At 34.5% G+C, this 19363-nt stretch overlaps 1 protein-coding gene across 8 annotated transcripts in view; it reads right to left on the reverse strand.

Annotated features, from left to right (window-relative positions):
• Positions 1–19363, reverse strand: part of CSNK1A1 (casein kinase 1 alpha 1) — a 52796-nt gene that overhangs the window by 11064 nt on the left and 22369 nt on the right. For 3 of the 8 annotated variants that reach the window (XR_004298178.1, XM_032395361.1, XM_032395359.1), the window contains exons 3-10: positions 18781–18907; positions 15812–15910; positions 13305–13388; positions 9057–9196; positions 7642–7720; positions 6558–6632; positions 3721–3827; positions 2596–2708 (exon numbers count right to left, since the gene is read on the reverse strand). Coding sequence is in view for 5 of the 8 variants with exons in the window: in XM_032395361.1 (XP_032251252.1) it covers positions 2596–2708; positions 3721–3827; positions 6558–6632; positions 7642–7720; positions 9057–9196; positions 13305–13388; positions 15812–15910; positions 18781–18907 (824 nt within the window). In the remaining 3 variants the exon portion in view is untranslated. Of the gene's footprint in view, positions 1–2559; positions 2709–3720; positions 3828–6557; positions 6633–7641; positions 7721–9056; positions 9197–13304; positions 13389–15811; positions 15911–18780; positions 18908–19363 lie in introns of all 8 variants that reach the window. The other 5 variants (XR_004298179.1, XM_032395360.1, XR_004298180.1 and 2 more) reach the window with 3 other exon arrangements.

A 19363-nucleotide genomic window follows, 5' to 3' on the forward strand; every position in this document is an offset into this window, starting at 1 on the left:
ATCATGTTATCATCATCACTGAAAGGATTTCTTGGAATCAGCAAATAGCTGAGCTGCATGAGCTCTTCCCTGAATAAAAACTGTAGTGGACCCTGAGAGAATATGCTTTTAAATACCCTTATTATTTAGAGACTGAAAATGAGGAAATAAGTAACCTAGAGCGACTGTCTTCAAACTCCAGAATTAATAAAAGATTTCTTAACAGGTGACATGGATAATGGGGTTGGGGTTAAAGAAACAGGCTCCCTATACTCATTTCATGCCACTCTCAAACCTGCTATACTGTCAGAGCTTTATACACAGGGGGTTTCATGTGGTATTTGTTTGGGGAACTAAACTCTATAACCAAAATAAATCTTTTCGAGTCAAAGATCAAATACAACTTTGTTGTTTGTATTCTATGGCATGGCACATTTTAGTAGCAAGCAGTATTTCACTTGCAATCAAAATATACTACCTCAAAATGTTTCTCTGAAAATAGTCAATGGTAAGTACATTTTATGGAAAAGTCCAATTATTCAAAATTTTACAAGTTGGTGTTTATATAATAATTTGTATAAACCCTGGGTCTAACACTGCTATGAAAATTTTGTAAGATTTTCTGTTCTTTCTTTTTTAAAAAGTAAATTCTACCCCCAATGTGGGGCTCGAACTCATGACCCTGAGATTATGAGTCACATGCTCTACTGCTCCCCGAACATCTTTTTAAGATTTTTAAGTTGCTTTTATGAAAAACAGTTACAATACAAAATTAAGGATTAAACTTAAGTTTAATTACAATTTCTTTCCAAGGAAACATACTAACTCAGTGGATCCAACTTCTCATCTTTAAGACCTAGATAAGGCAGGACAAAAATTCTGCTTGTTTATTGAGAAAGAGACACACAGTAAACTAACAATGGAACTAACTCAAAATAAGGGAATTCTTTCTGAAAGCTGCTGAATGCCTGAAGTGAAATGTTCTAGGTCAGAGGAGATTTCAATCTAATTTTAGTTCTAGAAACTGCAACTCGTGATGATCCTATTATCCCAGCTAGCTTTAGGCAAAAATTGGTTTCATTTTATGAAAAGAAGCAAATACCCTATAGATTCAGGTATAATAAGTCCTAAGTTTAGAACATTACATTGGTAGGACCATTTCTCAGAGACGCTAGCTAGCAACCTACCTCATTAAGGGCATGGCACTGTGATTAGTCATACAATGATTAAAACACTCAAGGGACAAGTTTAAGTCCCAACTGAGACACAGAGGCAAGCATTAGTGTTTATTATCCTGAGCTGAAATTTCATCATCTCAGAACCCCCATTACATTAAGCCTTCAACTGTGAATCCTTCCCAAATACAGAAACATGGAAGAGAAGAATCTCAACTTCATTCCTAATAGATGAGCTGCTGGGATGAGGATGACATCAGTGAATTATACTTCTTGAAAAGTATCCTCAGATTAGAGTCTATTTTTAAATTACAAAATTTTTAAAATACAATGCTAAAAATATAGACCGACTAAGTTCAGACTAGAGCAGTCATTCAGAAATTAAATAATTAGAAACCAAAGATCAAACCTTACCTGCCCACCACTTCCAGAAAGTAGGCAGGTATCAGGAGGTAAGCCCCAGAAAGGGGGGGAAGAAAAACAAACAAAAACCATGAAACACAGGAGTCGAACTGTACGGCAACAGTGACAAGACTGGAGCTGTGCCCTAACAGTTCTACTCCTTAGTAGCACCAAGAGTGCCAGAGACAGAAAGGAAATAGACTAGCAGTTCAGTGGCATTTGCCCCAGTTTTTTCCCCCAATTTGCAAAGCCTAACTGAAGAATTCAATTCCACAACAAACCCCCAGAACCTGACTATTTGCAAGATTTTATAAAATAAAGCCCAAGACAAATAAGAACCTTACATAGTTAGATCGCAACTAAAAGAGAGATCTGGTTTTTGACTAGGAAGGATGTGTCGAGCTTTTCAGTTATTTGAGCATTTAAGAGCGCAAATGAGATGCTCTGCAACTGAGAAGATAGACACTTTGGGGGCAATGCCAGACTCACCTCTGGAAATTAGATCATGTTCACATTTTTCCATTTTAAATGCTAAAGCATTAACATGCAGAAAAAAATTCTTAACACTGTTAGTCTGAAACAAAGTCCAAATACCATAGCTAACCAGATTCATTATTAAAAATCAACAAGTGTTAGGTCTAGGATTTTGGATTGATTGATTATACCATATTCCCAACACCAAATATTTATTTTGGAAAGGGTTAATGAATGAGTAAAAAAGATGCAGTTGTTAAAAATGACCCAAAATCCCAAGAGAAATGATATAATATATACACACATATATGTATATACAAATACATATACATATATATATGAACAAGGACATTTGGGTTTAAAGTTAGTAGTCAAATTTTCCAAGGACGTCTTTTTTTAAAAACACAGAGCCAAATTTTTACTTATTTTAAAACCACCTCCTCGATCTAACACTGTTAGAAATGAATGAATTACCCAATTTTGTGTTCAATTTGTTCCCTGTAACGTCACTTGGTTCTTGGCTACTAACCTTTCATGTTACTCTTGGTTTTGTCAGTTTGCTTGCCTGTGGGGGTTTGGGCCTGCTGACCCTGCCCACTTGAAGAGGCTGCCTGCTGTGCTGCTTTCTGCTTTAACATTGTCCAATCAAATGTGTAGTCATATTGGTGGTTCAGGGTCCTGTAAAACACAGTATGATATATGTTAATCCTTTAATAATACAGTCTAGTTAAATACTCCATTGAGCTTTCAAGACAGTGAGGGCACTTTTTAAGGAAATGGTAGTGTTTTCTCTTAAGTATGGTAACTTCTAAAAGATTTCATTCCATATACATGACTTTTTAATTGTTCAGTTCATTAATTCCACTTTTTACAAGCCACAATTGAAGGAAAATGATGTCACCACTTCGGTCTGATGTATTCATTAAGAATAAATCATCTCCTTTTTCAAAAAAGAAGCCGACTTTATTACTTTCTTGAAAGAGGCAGGGGAGTGGGAATGAACAGCAGCATGAACAAAAACATGGAGTCAAGCTGTCAATCATCTAGGGAACCATCCAAAGAGGAGGTACCTTCTAAGAACAAATCAGAGTAAGTATAAGAATTTAAGCTTGTGGGGGAGATGTGTATGCTGGTGGCTTGGAAAGAAGACTTTTCTGGGGTTAGAGAATTACCCCCAATTCTTAATCCTCTTCCAACTAAGATTTCGGGCCACATGTACTTTACTTCCCCCTCTGCTCAAGACCAATTCTGGGTTGCACCTAGGGAACCCCAGAGTCTGAGGCCTGTCTCCACACAATCATACACCCCGTAACTATTTTAATTGCTGTTAATTTTGTTATTAAATAGGGTTCTGTAGCAAAGCTGGAGAGTTCCAAGGGCCACCAATAATCACTTCTATCTAGTATGAATGGCAATTATCGTGGAAAAGTTAGATTCTACTTTGAGTCTGACTCAACTGTTTCTCCATCCCAAACTAAAATAATTTCAAGCACATTTGCACCACAAATGGAAACATACCAAACTCAGTTTCTTTCTTTTATTATTTTTTCCAAACTCAGTTTCTTAAGATTTTATTCATATGGGTTTAGACCCGCTTTAATTTGCTACCTGTCAGAACAGATGTGTTGGGTGGATTTAACTAATTTCCCTCACTAGAGTCTACAGTCTTAAAAACACCTTAAAAACTGACCTGAAAAGAATGCGGAATAGCTGCCTCAGATACATGTAATCCGGGGCTTCCTCAAAGCGCAGCCCACGACAATAGTTTAAGTACATGGCAAATTCTGCAGGAAACCCCTAAAGTTCAAGAGTTAAAACACAAAGTAAAAAAACAAAAAAATTTATTTAAGACAGAAAAATAAATGTATTTAAATACAAGTAAAAATTGTTTTTGAGGAGAGTGTTTCACTACTTTGCCATAAGATCTGAGAACTAAACTAACTATAATATGACTTGGTATCCTCATAAATCCTGACTACCTCATCATGTACATCTTTTAATATTGGCAGGGGAAACATGGATCCTTTCCCTACAGTATTATACTCTTAAGTAATCTGGATATCCAACTTGTTATTATTTTATCAATGTCTAATACTTCAATGGCAACAATGAACAAATGACCAAATGGAGGCCAGTAAGGTTCTTTGCCACAACAGGTCAGTGAACTGGCATTTTCTCCCCAACTCTGTAATTACTTCTTTGGGGAAATAGTATATACCTATATAAACAGAAAAGTAAAATCACTAAGAGTACAAACATACAGTGCAACCACTGTTGTGATACAGATCAATCCAATGCTTTGTCCTACGAAAAGATTGAGTTTGCCTTTTCTTTTATCCGTAATTGTTATTATACTACATACATAACATATTGTTTTTCCACTAACATTATATTGCAATTATCCTTCTGTGTTATTTCCAACATAAGCTTCTGAATGGCTGCATAATATCCAGACCAGTGAATACATCATAATTAACTTGTTCCCTATAACTGGACATTTAGGCGATGAAAATTTTTCGTTCATAAACAGTATTAGTAAGTACACCTGTGGGCATAAACTTTTTACATGCTCAGCTTCTTAAAGGAAAGATTCTCAAAAATGCATGTAACACATCTTTAAGCCTATAGATATTAACTACCAAAAAGGATTTTGCCAGTAGGAATGTAGAAATGCAAAAAATTTAAACAAAAATCCCTACACCCTGCCTCGAGTATATATGAATGTGAAGGGTGGTAAGTTAAAAAGACAGTCTCTTCCCACAACCTTCAAATTTTGAGAAATTTCTCACATGCAGGAGGTTAAGGTGGGATATAATGGACATACTTGCAACATTTATTTTTACTCACTGCATTGATACAGATATAATTTTTTTTTTTTTTTTTTTTTAAAGATTTTATTTATTCATCCGACAGACACAGCGAGAGAAGGAACACAAGCAGGGGGAGTGGGAGAGGGAGAAGCAGGCTTCCCGCCGAGCAGGGAGCCCGATGTGGGGCTTGATCCCAGGACCTGGAATCATGACCTGAGCCGAAGGCAAACGCTTAACGACTGAGCCACCCAGGCGCCCCGTACAGATATAATTTTTATGCTACTTCTGTGTTCGAGATGGAAAGCTGAAACCTTTTAAGTGATAAATATATTGTACGTTTTATTTAAACTCTTAACATGACTTTAAAATTTTTAATATATTTTCATGGTCTGTGTTAATGGTAAGCAGCATATACCAAATGAACTTGCTTTTATGTGTATTATAAATAGAGCTAAACAACTGCCAACTAAAAGTCAAATAGTTTACTTCATGCACTGCTACCTTATGAAAACAGGCAAAACCTTATTAACAAAAGAAAATTACCAATATCCTAAGTATTACAGATATGAAATAAGTAGTTACCAGTGGACCATGAGACTGAAAACAATCTCACTATTTTACAGTAATGCTAATATTCTGTGTTCACTGCACCCTCAGATCAGTTTTATGTGACTAATCCAGAAAGACCTAGGTTCATTATTTCTACATCAAAATTAAGACATAACCCAGAAGCAGACAATGTACTAACCCTCCCTTTCTTTTCCTGTAAAAATGGCTGACTTTTCCAATAATCCAAATGAATCATAATGTTGCATGGAATAGTAGTGTATAGAAAACATGTTTTGCTTCCAGAAGTATAAGATTTCAAAGTTATTTGGGTGCACTATAACACACGAACATTTTATTCATTCACCTAAAATGTATTTCATAATTTAAAACAAATCCCAAGAGTCTCAGAAAAGATGATAGTCTCTTACCCATCCCAACCCCTCCTTTACTGTAGATCTAGAGAAAATGGAAAAGCAAATTTGTGGACAGGGAGACATAAAAACATCACCTCTCCCCCCCTCCACAAAGTACTATTTCAACACCATGTTCATTTCCCCCTTCTAACATCCAACTATACTATATAATTATATACTGTTTCCTAATAATTTCGGGTACACAATTGTCTCAGAGATGACCATGTGGTTTTCTTTCAATGGAAAAGACCATGGTTATCCATCATGACACAGCTACTTCTCCATTCTCAACTTACAGGCTTCTCTAACAAAGTTTGAGATTTCAGGGAAACAAGCCTGACTCAAACTGTCATCTATATTGTTGGACACTGGCTATTTTGGATTGCTGTGATCTGCCTTCGTTTCTCTACTCCTTGATGTCCCTGACAACCGTCAATATCCTTTCTTTACTGGCACCGGTTTAGAGATAAGGAGAATATTTCCTAATTTTGTCATAAATTGGTGAGGTTCCACTAGAAAACGTTACCTGCCTGCCCTATTCTTCTTCCTCTAATTTTTAACAGATTATAGGGCCCAAACAAACCAGAAACATAAAATGCTTATTTAAAATGACCCATATGTTCAAGCCACTCTTAAAGATACTTAGAATTATCAAAACATACATTTAAAATGGCAAATAGCTACCTAATAGGATGTTTAAATTCCAGACTTCTTGGATTTTTTATATTAAAAAAAAAGCCATCATGCACACTTACCTTACATAAAACTTCAACAGGAGTGGACATCTTCTTTTCACTAATCTTTTCATATTTTTGCTTTTTTGTTGCAGCCTGTGGAAAATAAGAATCAAACCACATAGACATATTCAATACTAATAATACTATTCAATACTAATAAGAACCTTGTTAGTTTAACCCACTAGATATAAATGTAAACTTGAGATTCAAGAGAAATCATAACCTGGAATAAAAAATAAAGCAAAGTACAATATACCAAAATTTCCCAACCCTAAACTGTTAGTTTTTTATATGAGTTTCTACTTTAAAAACATTTTTAGCTGTTAAGAAAGGGTGAGTCTAATAAGAACATGATTTAATGGGTGAAGTTAAATCTGAAATGAATTTTCACAACCCATATTCAACACAAGGGCAAAGGTATAAGTAGATCAATAACAAAAACAGTGTCCACCATTTAGTAACACTATATAAAGTGTAGTAACATTATTAAGTGAAGTCAAAATATTTTTCCAATGTAAAAATAATTCATATTGGATAGAACTATCCATACAAGCACTGAGCAACTGTCTAGTTCACGGATGCTCAATAAATACAGGGACCATTTTCCTTTAAAGGACCAATAAAGTATCAAAAGTAGCCTTTAAATTCTAGGACATGGTGAGTTATCATTAACAGACTCACAAAAGTCAGGGTGAAACTCCTAATTAATAGAAACAAGTGTTAGGATAATTAAGATAGCTAGTATAACTAGAAGAACCAGTTTTACTACACATAAAAGTATACATTTTCAACATACTGGCAACACATCAAAATGAGAAAGCCTCCACCTTTAATTAGCCCATGTCAATTTCCATTGAGATAAAGCTACTGGTTACCAATGGGTACCTGCTTACTGTCCCAAAGGAAATTGTTCTTTAGGCCTGACTACGGGATTCTATTAACTTAATTCTTAAATGATGAGATTTTATTTTCCCAATAAAAGGTAAAAAATAAAGTTAATTCACTCTCAGAAAGCCTCATGTTTGAAAGGGATCTTAAAGTTCATCTCCAATATGTACTTTTACTCTTAAAACAAAAAACTGGGAATGGGAGTCTCATTTACCTTTAGTCCCTGCCATGGCAGGCTGGTTCTATTAAAATACATCAAAACATATCCTAATGATTCCATGTCATCTCGGCGACTAGAAAAGAAAATGTAAAGTTATGAGCTGCAATTATTATGGAAAACATGTGAAAGAAAGGCAGGTACACAAGAAGTTTTCCCAAGCAAGGAGAAAAAGCAATTTGGTGGCTTGTGAAAGAACGTACTTAAAGTAATAAAAAAAATAAATTAAAATAAATTAAAAAATTAAAAAGTTCATAAAGAGTTATGTCTAACAAAATTTTCTCACAGAATACAAAATTATAAAATCCAACACAGTCTGCAATTTAATTTCTAAAGAGCAAAAAGGATTTAGCTGAACAACTTTCTAAATGAAGTTAATAAAGACGGAAGAACAAAGTAGCAGGATACTTTTAAGTTTTGCAGAAGCTTATAAAAAAGAACTTGAGGGATGCTGAAATAAATTAATATTTTAAAGCTAATTAAGCATCTATATGAATATATACACACACATAACACTGAACATTTCCTAAGCTTAAAATTCTTCTCTTGAAGCGCCCTAACCTGGAAGCATATCATTTATCATCTCTGTGCTTGTTTTAAGGAGCAAAACTGACTGATAAAAGATGAAGATGAAAAACCAGGAAAAAAAAAGAAAACAGAAGACCTAGAAAAAGCAAAGAGATCATGACAATGTTTACCTCAATCCAGATCCTATTAATTTATGTAGGAGTGAAAGGGTAGAACATGAGATGGCCCACCAACCCCCTCTTGGTCCATCAGGACTCAGATAATAACATTTTCCTTGTAAAAATAAATAACTAATATATTCTTCTCCAAAATTTAACTTATACTACTAAAATATAAAGTCCAAGATCAGCATTAAGAAAATAAGTACTGTCTTGGGGCGCCTGGGTGGCTCAGTCGTTAAGCGTCTGCCTTCAGCTCAGGTCATGATCTCAGGGTCCTGGGATCGAGCCCCACATCGGGCTCCCTGCTTCGCAGGAGGCCTGCTTCTCCCTCTCCCACACCCCCTGCTTGTGTTCCCTCTCTCGCTGTGTCTCTCTCTGTCAAATAAATAAATAAAATCTTTAAAAAAAAAAAAGAAAATAAGTACTGTCTTCAGCTGCAAAAAAAATAAAAATAAACAAGATAAAACTGCTTGTATGCTAACTTTCCATCATGCAGTATTTTCTCCCCAAGAGACAACCTTCAACAAAGAAAACAAAAGGTCTCTCATTTAATTGGCTTCTCAGCACTAACTAAAGCCAACAGGTAAAAGGGTTAACATGTTTCCTCAAATCCTCAGCCAAGAGACGTCTTTATATATCATAAGAAACTAGTTAAAATATTTCAAAAATCCTTTAGTGACTTTTACTATGGATTTGATAAACACATTCATTTTTCAAACTCACCTCTGTTCAATACCAAGATGTGCATTGATGCTAGCGTATCGAGCAGTGCCAGTCAGATTTTTATCTTCTCTGTATGGTATGTGTTGCCTTGTCCTGTTGTCTCTGTACTTTTTGGCCAAACCAAAATCAATAAGGAATAACTTTAAAAGAAAATAAAGGGATATTAGGCTTCCAACCTTGTTCAACTGAACTGCTTCTTATTCATTAAATGGCATTTATACTATCTTGTTCAATTATATCAAAATAAAGTATCACAGGCAGAAAACATGAACAAACAACACTCCAATAAGCTTCTACTAGTCCTCATCAATAAATCAAGTTAAAAAAAAATACAGTTAAGTGGTTGATCCTTGTGAGCTGAACCAACTTCACAGGCCCAGTTTACTATACACTCAGGAGCCTGTCTTTAGCAAAGTAGTGGAAAAATATATACATGTTTGATAGCAGAGTTGACAAGTGTGCTGTGTGCCATGATGAAATCTGACATCCTGTTACTGTTGGTAAACAAGCATGAGGTTTCAAAAACTAAACATAAACTATCTGGAATTCTTCCATTTTATAAAGGCCATTTTTCATTCAGTATGCCAAGAGAATGTTCATTATTTAAAATAAGACAACTCTGAAAGTTTGATAATGACAACAAACCCAAAATTTTTATTAACAAAAAATAAGGATTTTTCTTTTTTTTTTTTTTAAAGCATGCATTACTTCTACTACTTCCCACTGACATTTATCCATGTATCAGGTTAAACTTCTGGGAAATACAGTAAGTTGATCAAAAATCTTTAAAAAAGGTACTTAGTATTTACTTATATCAAGATAACTTACAATCAGCAGTTTAAAGGAGCTAACTAAAAACCACACTAGTATTTTAGAACAAAATAATGTTTAGTGCTGTCTTATTTATATGGTACACAGGGAATAAGATATTCATTTATAATGTAGCTAACTTTTAAAAGTAACTGAGGTTTATTCTCCATGATTAACACTTCAAAGAAGTAAAAAACCTGTTTTTTATCAAAAAAGAAAAAATCCAAAATATATTCATATTTACCTACCTTCTAAAGCAAAATAAATAATCTTTACTTCAATTTTTAGTCTTGATCATAAATTCACTTATTAAAGTTATGTTTACAAAGATTATCCAACAAGGCAGGTCTATGTGGCATTACAGTACATAGCCCTAGACTTTTTTCCCCCTACTTATGCCTACATTTTATAGTTCTTTTTTCCATTAAGTAGACTTTGGGTCCCTTCTACCCAGTTTATAATCTGTAATGTCCTAGGAAACTGGTCACCTAGCCTATTAGAGTTTGTATAAGAATAAATAAAGTGAATGATTTAGGTGAAAAGATGTGATCAAACGCCTCTCTTAGGAGGATGAAAAACACTTCTATCGAGGGGTACCTGGCTGGCTCAGTTTTAAGAGCATGAGACTCAATCTCCAGGTTGTGAGTTCCAAGCCCCATTGTTGGGCATAGAGAGTACTTAAATAAATAAATAAATCTTAAAAAAAAAAAAAGAAAGAAAGAAAGAAAAGAAGAAAAAGAAAAACACTTATATCAGGCAGGCACTGTACCCTAGCCTTAACTGGACATCGGGATGGGAAAGACATGGAGGTTTGAGCTTATGTCACCAATATAACAATGAGATACTTATTTTTACCTGGTCTACTATAAAAGAAGGAAGATTACATTTTTAGTAAAATTTAACTGGATGAGAGCTCTCTAGTAGATTAAATTCACTTCCTCAGCAATCACATTATTATACGTCTATGAGAAAGTCTTATAAAACACAAAGAGAAATAAAGCTCACACTCTTAAGTTTCTCTTGATATGAAAATGGGCTCAGCATATAAATATTAAAATGAGCAAAATACATTTCTGTGAAGCAAACCAAAAAGTATGACTTAAGATTCTGCAGAGTCACATTGAAAAGAAAACAAGGCAAAAACAAACACAAAAAGGACACCCAGCTTCATAGTATTTTTAAAAATACCCCTAAGAATTATGTGGGTTCTAAATAAAAGGTGATTAGGACATAGACTCTCCTCTAAAGGATATTTTCTGGGATTGCTTCTTTTAATACTTCAAAATAGAGGAGAAGATAGGAACTCTGACATATTATACCTGATAGCTTCATTCCTTAGTCTACATTCAGTAGCTCCATTTGCAACTCAATAACCAGACATTTTCTCACAACTTTTTAAGATTTTATAAAAACTCAGTGTTTACTAAAGTTCTTTCCTTCCACAACTCTAAAGGATGAAATGTAGCTTATTAAGAAAACAAACACTATCTTCTCAAATATCTCAAACTTTAATATCAAAACAAAAAACTACAAAGCAAATCAACTCTAAATTTTCTCTTACAAAACCTGAGAATAAGTCAGGAAAAATAATTTCACTGCTAAACAAAGCTATCTTATTTTATGAGCAAACAACTGAAGAGAAAGATTATTCAAAATTTTTAAAAAATCTAAATCTCTTGGTAGTTCATCATTTTCTGGTGGTACCTATCAAGCTTCATTAGTAGCCCTCTCTGTTTTGAATTTAAAAATGAATACAAACATAATAGAAGTGTTTACATGACACCACAGGATACCAAAGATACATCCAAACAGCCGCAAATATATAAAGAATCAAACAAGGAAAAGTCAATATTCAGTAAGTCATAAGATAATGTATTTTTTATAGGTTTGCATATGCAAAAAGAAGTCTAATTTCTTTGGTGGGCCAAGCTGCTTTTCTGTGGATTTGTGTTTTGTGTTCCAAGTAAAATTTGTGCCTGTTTTATAGAATGCAGCCTATTCTTCAAAGGCATGTAGGAATGAGTTAATGTTGTATATACTGGGGTAACTCCATCCAGCAGAGGTGCACCTTCCTCAGGAACACTAAAGCTAATTTTAGTTTTCAGTATATCTAGCAATTTTTCTCTTAACCAGGGGCCACTTTTCCCTGCCCTTCCAAAAAATTCACAAGTTCACTTTTCTTCACAACCCAGCTAACCTGTATGTAGAGAAAATAAACAATTCAATTTTATGGAAATTATTAAATGATTATGCTACAAAATATAAATTAAACGTGTGAATGAATGGATAAGCAAAAATGGGGCACTAGGTGCTTTATTATGTGCCTAATTACCCAGCAACCCCTCTTCCCACGCTCCAACTAAGAATCAGTCACAATTGTTATTTCTTTGTGAATGAAAATAAGTCTGAATTTCGGAAACCTATTTAACAGCAGAAGAAGATGGTACCTGGAATAACGCCGGGCAGTATGGAAAAGAATTAAATGATCACCCAGATGATGAATGTGGTACAAAGTATGGAACATACTTTGAAACTACAAAGTATGTTCATACACCAAATACAACTTTTCTCTTTTGATTACTCATGCCAATACTTCCTTTCTCAGTATATACTAAATTGAATGATGAAGATTCATTTATTTGCTCAAGAGCTTAATTAACGAAGCTCACTAACTTCTAGAGTTCCACCTACATAAAAAAATTTTTTTAAGAAAATTACTGGGGTGTTTACTTAGCCTGCCAAACACTAAATCATCAGGTTATGCATTCCTTTATCTTATGTGTTATTAATTGGTAACTGTTTGATAAGTGCTTCAATGATGTTACTGTTATACTGTTAGACTGCAATGTCTCCTAGTTCCAGAGCATATAATGCTCTTTCAGCACCTCACGCCATTTGGTTGAAGTTGGGAGAATTCACAGATTGAGGAAAATCAATTCTAGAAACACTAGATCTCAAATCTGATCTACACTTACCTGAAGTTCACTAGGGAAGGGGAAGAGAGTTGATGCAGAATATATTCATCATACAGCACTGATGCAACTGAATTTAGATATATTTCATGCATTAAGTTCTGCAACTCCAAATACATTTTTAAAAACTAACAGTCTATCTCAAGTTTACCATTAGACAAAGAATTTCAACACTAGACCAACATATCATTTCCTCATGTGGATGTTAGAGATCTTAACATAATCCTGTTTTCATTTAGGTTTTCTCTAAACTTTACAAATTTTAAGCAAAAGCCACAAAAAAAAAAAAATCTTAGTAATGTTGTATGTTTGCCAAGTATGTCTGAATAATGCCAACGTAAGAGATGCTTGAGCAAGATCTACATTCTCCAGAATTAAAACAAAACAAAAATAATCAAAATAAAACAATAAAAAAGAAAAGCACATGAATTTGGGATTGAGGTTGGAATAGGAGACAGTTTCAGACCTGGTTTAATCCTGAGAAAGATGGGTCCTGAGAAGTACTAACAGTCATGCTTCTTTTCCTCTTCCCCACTGGAGATTCTAAACACTAAACAGACAATAGAGGGTGGCAGTGCATCAAACAGTATTGCTTACATTGCAACAATGGCCGGCGCAGACAGGCAACACCGAGGCATTAGAGAAAGAACAGGGTAGCCAAATGCCATCCTTCTTCCACCAAGCACTGTAGCTTCTCAGTTTTCCAAATAAGAATCACATGCTCAAGAACATTTGAATTCTAGAAAATACTCAAGTTTTTAATGCCACTATATTGTGTCACTGCCTGAATCAGGGATAGCAATGGTGACATTTGGCTCTTTAATTTTTTAATCAAAACTGGGGAATTTGGTTCTGGAATATTTGGTATCACAATCTGCCCTTCCCCCAAAAAAGATTGTACAGGGGAAAAAAATCTTCAGTAAGGAAGAGGTAGAAGGCATTTAGTCACCTCAAAATTGGTTTTCATAAGCATGCAGGGCTGATTACTGGAAGAGATGAACAAATTCACTAAGATTGGAGTGGTCACTCCTAAATATCAAATTCAGAACAATTTTCCAAATTAAGAAATTTGACTTTAAAAAAAAAAAAAACCTCAAAAGCCCCCCCCCCCACTCTTTCTCCCCCATGAATAGAAAACTACTACAACAAGCTAACCAAAGAATCCAGTCTCATAAAACTGGCATTTTTTTCAAACTACAATACAGAAGGAAAACACTAAAAACCAACTACATAAACAAAACACTAATCTAAAATGTTCAAGAACAACATTTAGAATTTGAATCTTTGTTAAGTGAAACACTGCACTTCTACCCTAGGGTCTCTGAACCGTATTAACAGCAGGCAGCTCCACAGTATTTTATTACCTCTAGAGAGGACACAAGATCCTAAAAAGGTTTTCATCATGGGGCAAATTGGACATCCTAACACAACTATGTAATTAACAAGCTATTTTTTTAAAGGGAGGGGGGAGCAAAGTGGTATTATCTAGGTCATCATTTAATTTTAAGACAAAAACCATGTACTGCAATGTCGACATGCAGAACACAGATCACAAGAGGATAATGGGTCTTTAGCAGGAAGAAAATGGGGAAGGAGGGCTGGGAAATGGCCAAAAGATCAGGGTCAAACTGACAAAATTGCCCAAAAAATTAAGACCAGTAATTTGTTTTCAATTCAATTACCAGGTTTTGCAATAACAATTAAGCACCTGGATGCTTCAGAGAGAGAAGCTACATAATATTAAAAAAAAAAAAAAAAAAAAAAAAAAAAAGATGCAATTTGGGAATGGCAAGATCAGTTAATATGTCGATATACATAACTTTCATTATTTAAAGTTCAGCTTTCAACAAAAAAAATTTATTTCCTAAAACTTGGTCAGACCAACATTAATGTCTCACACATTAACAAATAACACCAGTTCTAATGGTAATGGCTACAAGTTGGCATTCATACAGGCAAACGAAGGTAAACATTTATAGCCAGACCTAAAAACACCAAACATTTCCTAATAATTTAATAAAACAAATGGGAATCTTCCTTCCAAAAACAAAACAAAACAAAAAACCACAAAAACCAAAAAGCCCCAAGTTGTCCTGAAGTTGAGAATTTCTATCAGATCATCAGATCATAACATGCTTAGTGCATTGCCAATGCTGCCTGTCTGCCCGAGCTCAACATTGAATCGATAAATAAAGCAATTCACTCAATAAAACTAATCATTGCAGATAAAGTTTCAACACAATTAGTTTCTAACTGCAGTCATGCGTCACTAGCTAAAACCCAATCACCCCGTATGTTAACCATTCTGAGACCCCAATGAATACTAATTTTGTTGTATGAATATTCGTTTCACTTGACTATATATTTTCCTCTGAAAGGGGAAGGAAGGATGGAGAATCCACCCAACTTGGCACCCAAGTAAGAAACTGTCAACTACTTTTGAAGCAGGCCCAAAAGTTATCCTTTTGAATACACAAATCCAAGGACTGAAGAATTCTCATTATGATCATGCTCAGTCAGCAAATGTTAACGCCATGGTGACAGATGGGTCAGTGGTTCCCACGCTGGCACGAACACATATATTACAAAAACCCACACTTCAGAGACAAAGGTTAAAATCTGATTTTAGCATTCAGGAAAAAAAGTATATGGGGTTTTTTACTACTTGAATGAGTGAAAAATAGATACAACTGTTTCATAATTAAATAACAGATAATTACATTTCATTATAAAGCCCTTGGGAATTTTATATTTCCATATAGATAATTAACCTTGGTTGGGTAAGTTGGGAGAAAATTTATTTCAAGTTACTAAGTTAATAGAGTTAGCTGATTACCCTTCTAGCACAATCTTTTAAAGCAATCATCAACAGCAAATACAATTTCCTATGACTTCTTAAAGACTGAAAGTCTATCAAAGCAATTGTTGGAGTTTTTACTCTTTGTTCTTTCATGCAAAGAACATTTGACTAACCTTATTACAGTGACGCCCAATACCCATTAGGAAGTTATCTGGCTTAATGTCTCTGTGTATAAAATTCTTTGTATGCACATATTCAATTCTACTGATCATCTGGAAAAAAAAGGAGGGGGTGAGAGATAATTATGTAATTTGAATTGTGATACAAGAAAGCAACACATTATTTCTCAATTATTTCTCAAGATCACAGATATATTTTAACAACTTCATTTAGAGTTCACAAAGACAGTGCTAGACAAAATTAAATGTAAAGGGCATGGATACTGAAGCATAAACCTGCCCCATTCTTTGGCATGTTCTAGTATTGATTATAAACATAACATCTAACCTAGTAGGAAGAACTAGTGTTTGCAATTTTTAAATTACAAAAGTAGTAAATTTAGAATTGTTTCAGTTAGAGCTAATCATCAACTTTCCACACCCAATTCTCTGCCCCGGGGTAACCTGTGTTACAATAGCCTGGCATTACCCATTTCCATACTCTTATTTACACACACTTATGAACTCAAGACACACATATAATTGGGAATGGAGATGTTGACCAACTGAAAGATATAAGCTGTTACTGTTTTAACTGCAATAAAAGCATCCTATTCATTTTATTCTTCTTTGCTTCTTTTTAACTAAACATTCCTGGAAGTTAGTAGCATACAACATAAACATAAAACATGGGAACATACACATGCTATGTTTCATTTCTTAGATGCTTTTTGAAGTCTCCCTTGTTAAAACTGAATAGTAAGGATGTCATTCTAATAACCTTTTTTTAATTTCTTGGAAATTCTGCCAAGTCAAATGGTATAGGTCTTAGCATTCTTTTTAACGGCCATAAATAATAGATTAAGTTTTCCCCAACCATTATTCCCACTATTCCCAACATCTTCTGTGAACAATAATGCTATTAACATATTTAAATTAAATACATCCTTACCTACTAGTGCTTTTATTTCTATGGGCTATAAACCCCATACAATTGTAGGGAGAGTGGCTGGGTCGAAGTAGCTATCATTTTGATAGGTGGCACCAGATTGTCTTTAAAAATAGGCTCTAACAACAGGGCGCCTGGGTGGCTCAGATGGTTAAGCGTCTGCCTTTGCTCAGGTCATGATCCCAGGGTCCTGGGATTGAGCCCTGCATTGAGCTCCCTGCTTGGCGGGGAGCCTGCTTCTCCCTCACCCTCTACTGTTCCCCCAGCTTGTGCTCTCTTGCTCTGTCAAATAAATAAATAAAATCTTTAAAAAAAGGTAAAATAAAATAAATAAAAATAGGCTCTAACAATTCATTTTCCAGCAATACTTGAGAGTATTTCTTTTCCCATTGGCAAACTTATTTTAGTTCCTTCTAAATTTTGCCAATATGACAGGTATTGACCTCACTTCTTCACTAACAGTTTAAAAGTCTGCTCATTTACTGTTCTGGAACTGTCAATCTGTACTCTGTCCATTATTCTTTTGGCTTGTCCTTTTCTTATCGATTTTAAGAATTCTGTGCATATAAGAATCTTTTTTCTGTCATTTGTTATGTAAATAAGTTTAAATTTTAAAAAACTGTCTTGTTAACTATGGCATCACTTCTAGAATAGTTTTAATTGTCAAATTATCAAACATGTCTATCTTTTCTGTAAGATACTTAAAAGTATTTGAAAATGTTTTCAATACCCAAAGACTAACTTTATCTTTCTACCCATACATATGTTTTTGCTCTTCTCAGTAGTATGTGTCAGGATTCTACTTATTTGTCCCCACTTTCCCTAGAGCTTTTATTACCATACAGATTCTGAACTCTGACAAACGTCTCTTAAAGCCAAATCTATAATCAAACTATTTATACTTTCAAGGAAATAGATGTATACAATGTCCAAATAGCACCTTTAGTTACAGCAGCAACTTGTACTTTATTAAAGGAAGAAAAAAACATTTCTCTCACTTAATGTACTTACTTGTCCTAGTCTAAGTGATACCCATCATTAAACCAGGATCATTGATTCATTGGGAAAAAGTGTGGCAAAAGATAATAAATGGTACCAACTACTTACCTTCAAGTGTTATCATCTACAGAGCCAAGACTTAGCAGCTACCTCCTTAAACCATTGCTTTAATGCAACCCCATTCCCTGAACTACATTTTTTCTGTTACCAGTGTACCCAAGATAGACTTTTATCACAAAACCTTGAACGTAGTTTTTTCCATTTTTCTCTCCTGAACTGTACACTCCCAGAGGAAAGGGACTAGAGTTCTTATTCTTCTTTGCACCCTCCAGTTCTAAGTAAAGCAGAAGGCCCTGAATAAATGTTCACTTGTTAATACCTATGTGTTACAGAACCTCAGAATATAAACTCTTCTATTAGGATTCATTCACATGTTAGTTAAAACATATTAGGAGGATCTTAACCTTCAACATTTGAGTTCTTAACATACCACAAATAAAACAATGTAATTTGCTAATATTTGCTTGAACCACTCAAGAGTTTTTTTTTGTTGATCTTACTAGAATATCAGGTGATTACAGAGAATGAACACTATTTTCTAATCCTTTGAATTTATATTTTTAAAAATTCTACCTCAATGCCAGTGTATCATCTCATTTTATTTTGACATCCAATCTAAATGTTAAAAATGTTACTCTCTTCCACAGCATCTTGATATATTGAGCGCTTTCTTCAAAAATCTTATAAAGAAACCTCTATAATCTTCACTAAAACAGACTCCATCTGATGAACAACTTGAAAACTACTGGGTACCAATATAATCCATTTCTGTCCTATGCCACAGGAGAACCTCTATTAAGTCTTATTAAAGTAGTACTCTTGAATGAGTACAACCTACTATTATATCTTTTTTATTTTTGCTGAACCTAAGGTTACATAGCACAGGATTATACATACTCTGGTTTATAAAAATTTATATTACAATTGAATTATGAGTATTCTCAATTTTTTTTATTTTCATCAAAATTTCACATACCTGGTCAGCTAACATAAGTACAGTTTTCATTGTGAACCTTCTTGAACAGAAATTGAAGAGGTCTTCAAGGCTGGGTCCAAGAAGATCCATGACTAGCACATTGTAGTCTTTTTCCTGACCATACCACCTAACAAAATAAAAGGGGAAAAGGGAGAGCTTTAGGAAAAGGTGATTATCACTTAATATCACTAAATTTCTAAAATTCTTAAGCTCTAATAATAAGATAGTTTTCCTTATCTATTTATTTTATCAAAGTTACCATAGAAGCACCTGGCTGACTAGTCAGTGGAGCATGCCACTCTTGATCCGGGGGTTAGGAGTTTGAGCCCCACATGGGTATACAGATTACTTATAAAATAAAATCCTTAAAAATAAGTACATAAATAAAGGTACCATATATTTTTTTAATCTACGTTTTTTTTTTTTTTTTTTTTTAAGATTTTATTTATTTGACAATGAGAGATACAGCGAGAGAGGGAACACAAGCAGGGGGAGTGGGAGAGGGAGAAGCAGGCTTCCCGCTGAGCAGGGAGCCCGATGTGGGGCTCGATCCCAGGACCCCGGGATCATGACCTGAGCCGAA

The sequence above is a fragment of the Phoca vitulina genome, unplaced genomic scaffold (genome assembly GCF_004348235.1).
Source record: "Phoca vitulina isolate PV1807 unplaced genomic scaffold, GSC_HSeal_1.0 scaffold83, whole genome shotgun sequence".
Classification (NCBI taxonomy): Eukaryota; Metazoa; Chordata; class Mammalia; order Carnivora; family Phocidae; genus Phoca; species Phoca vitulina.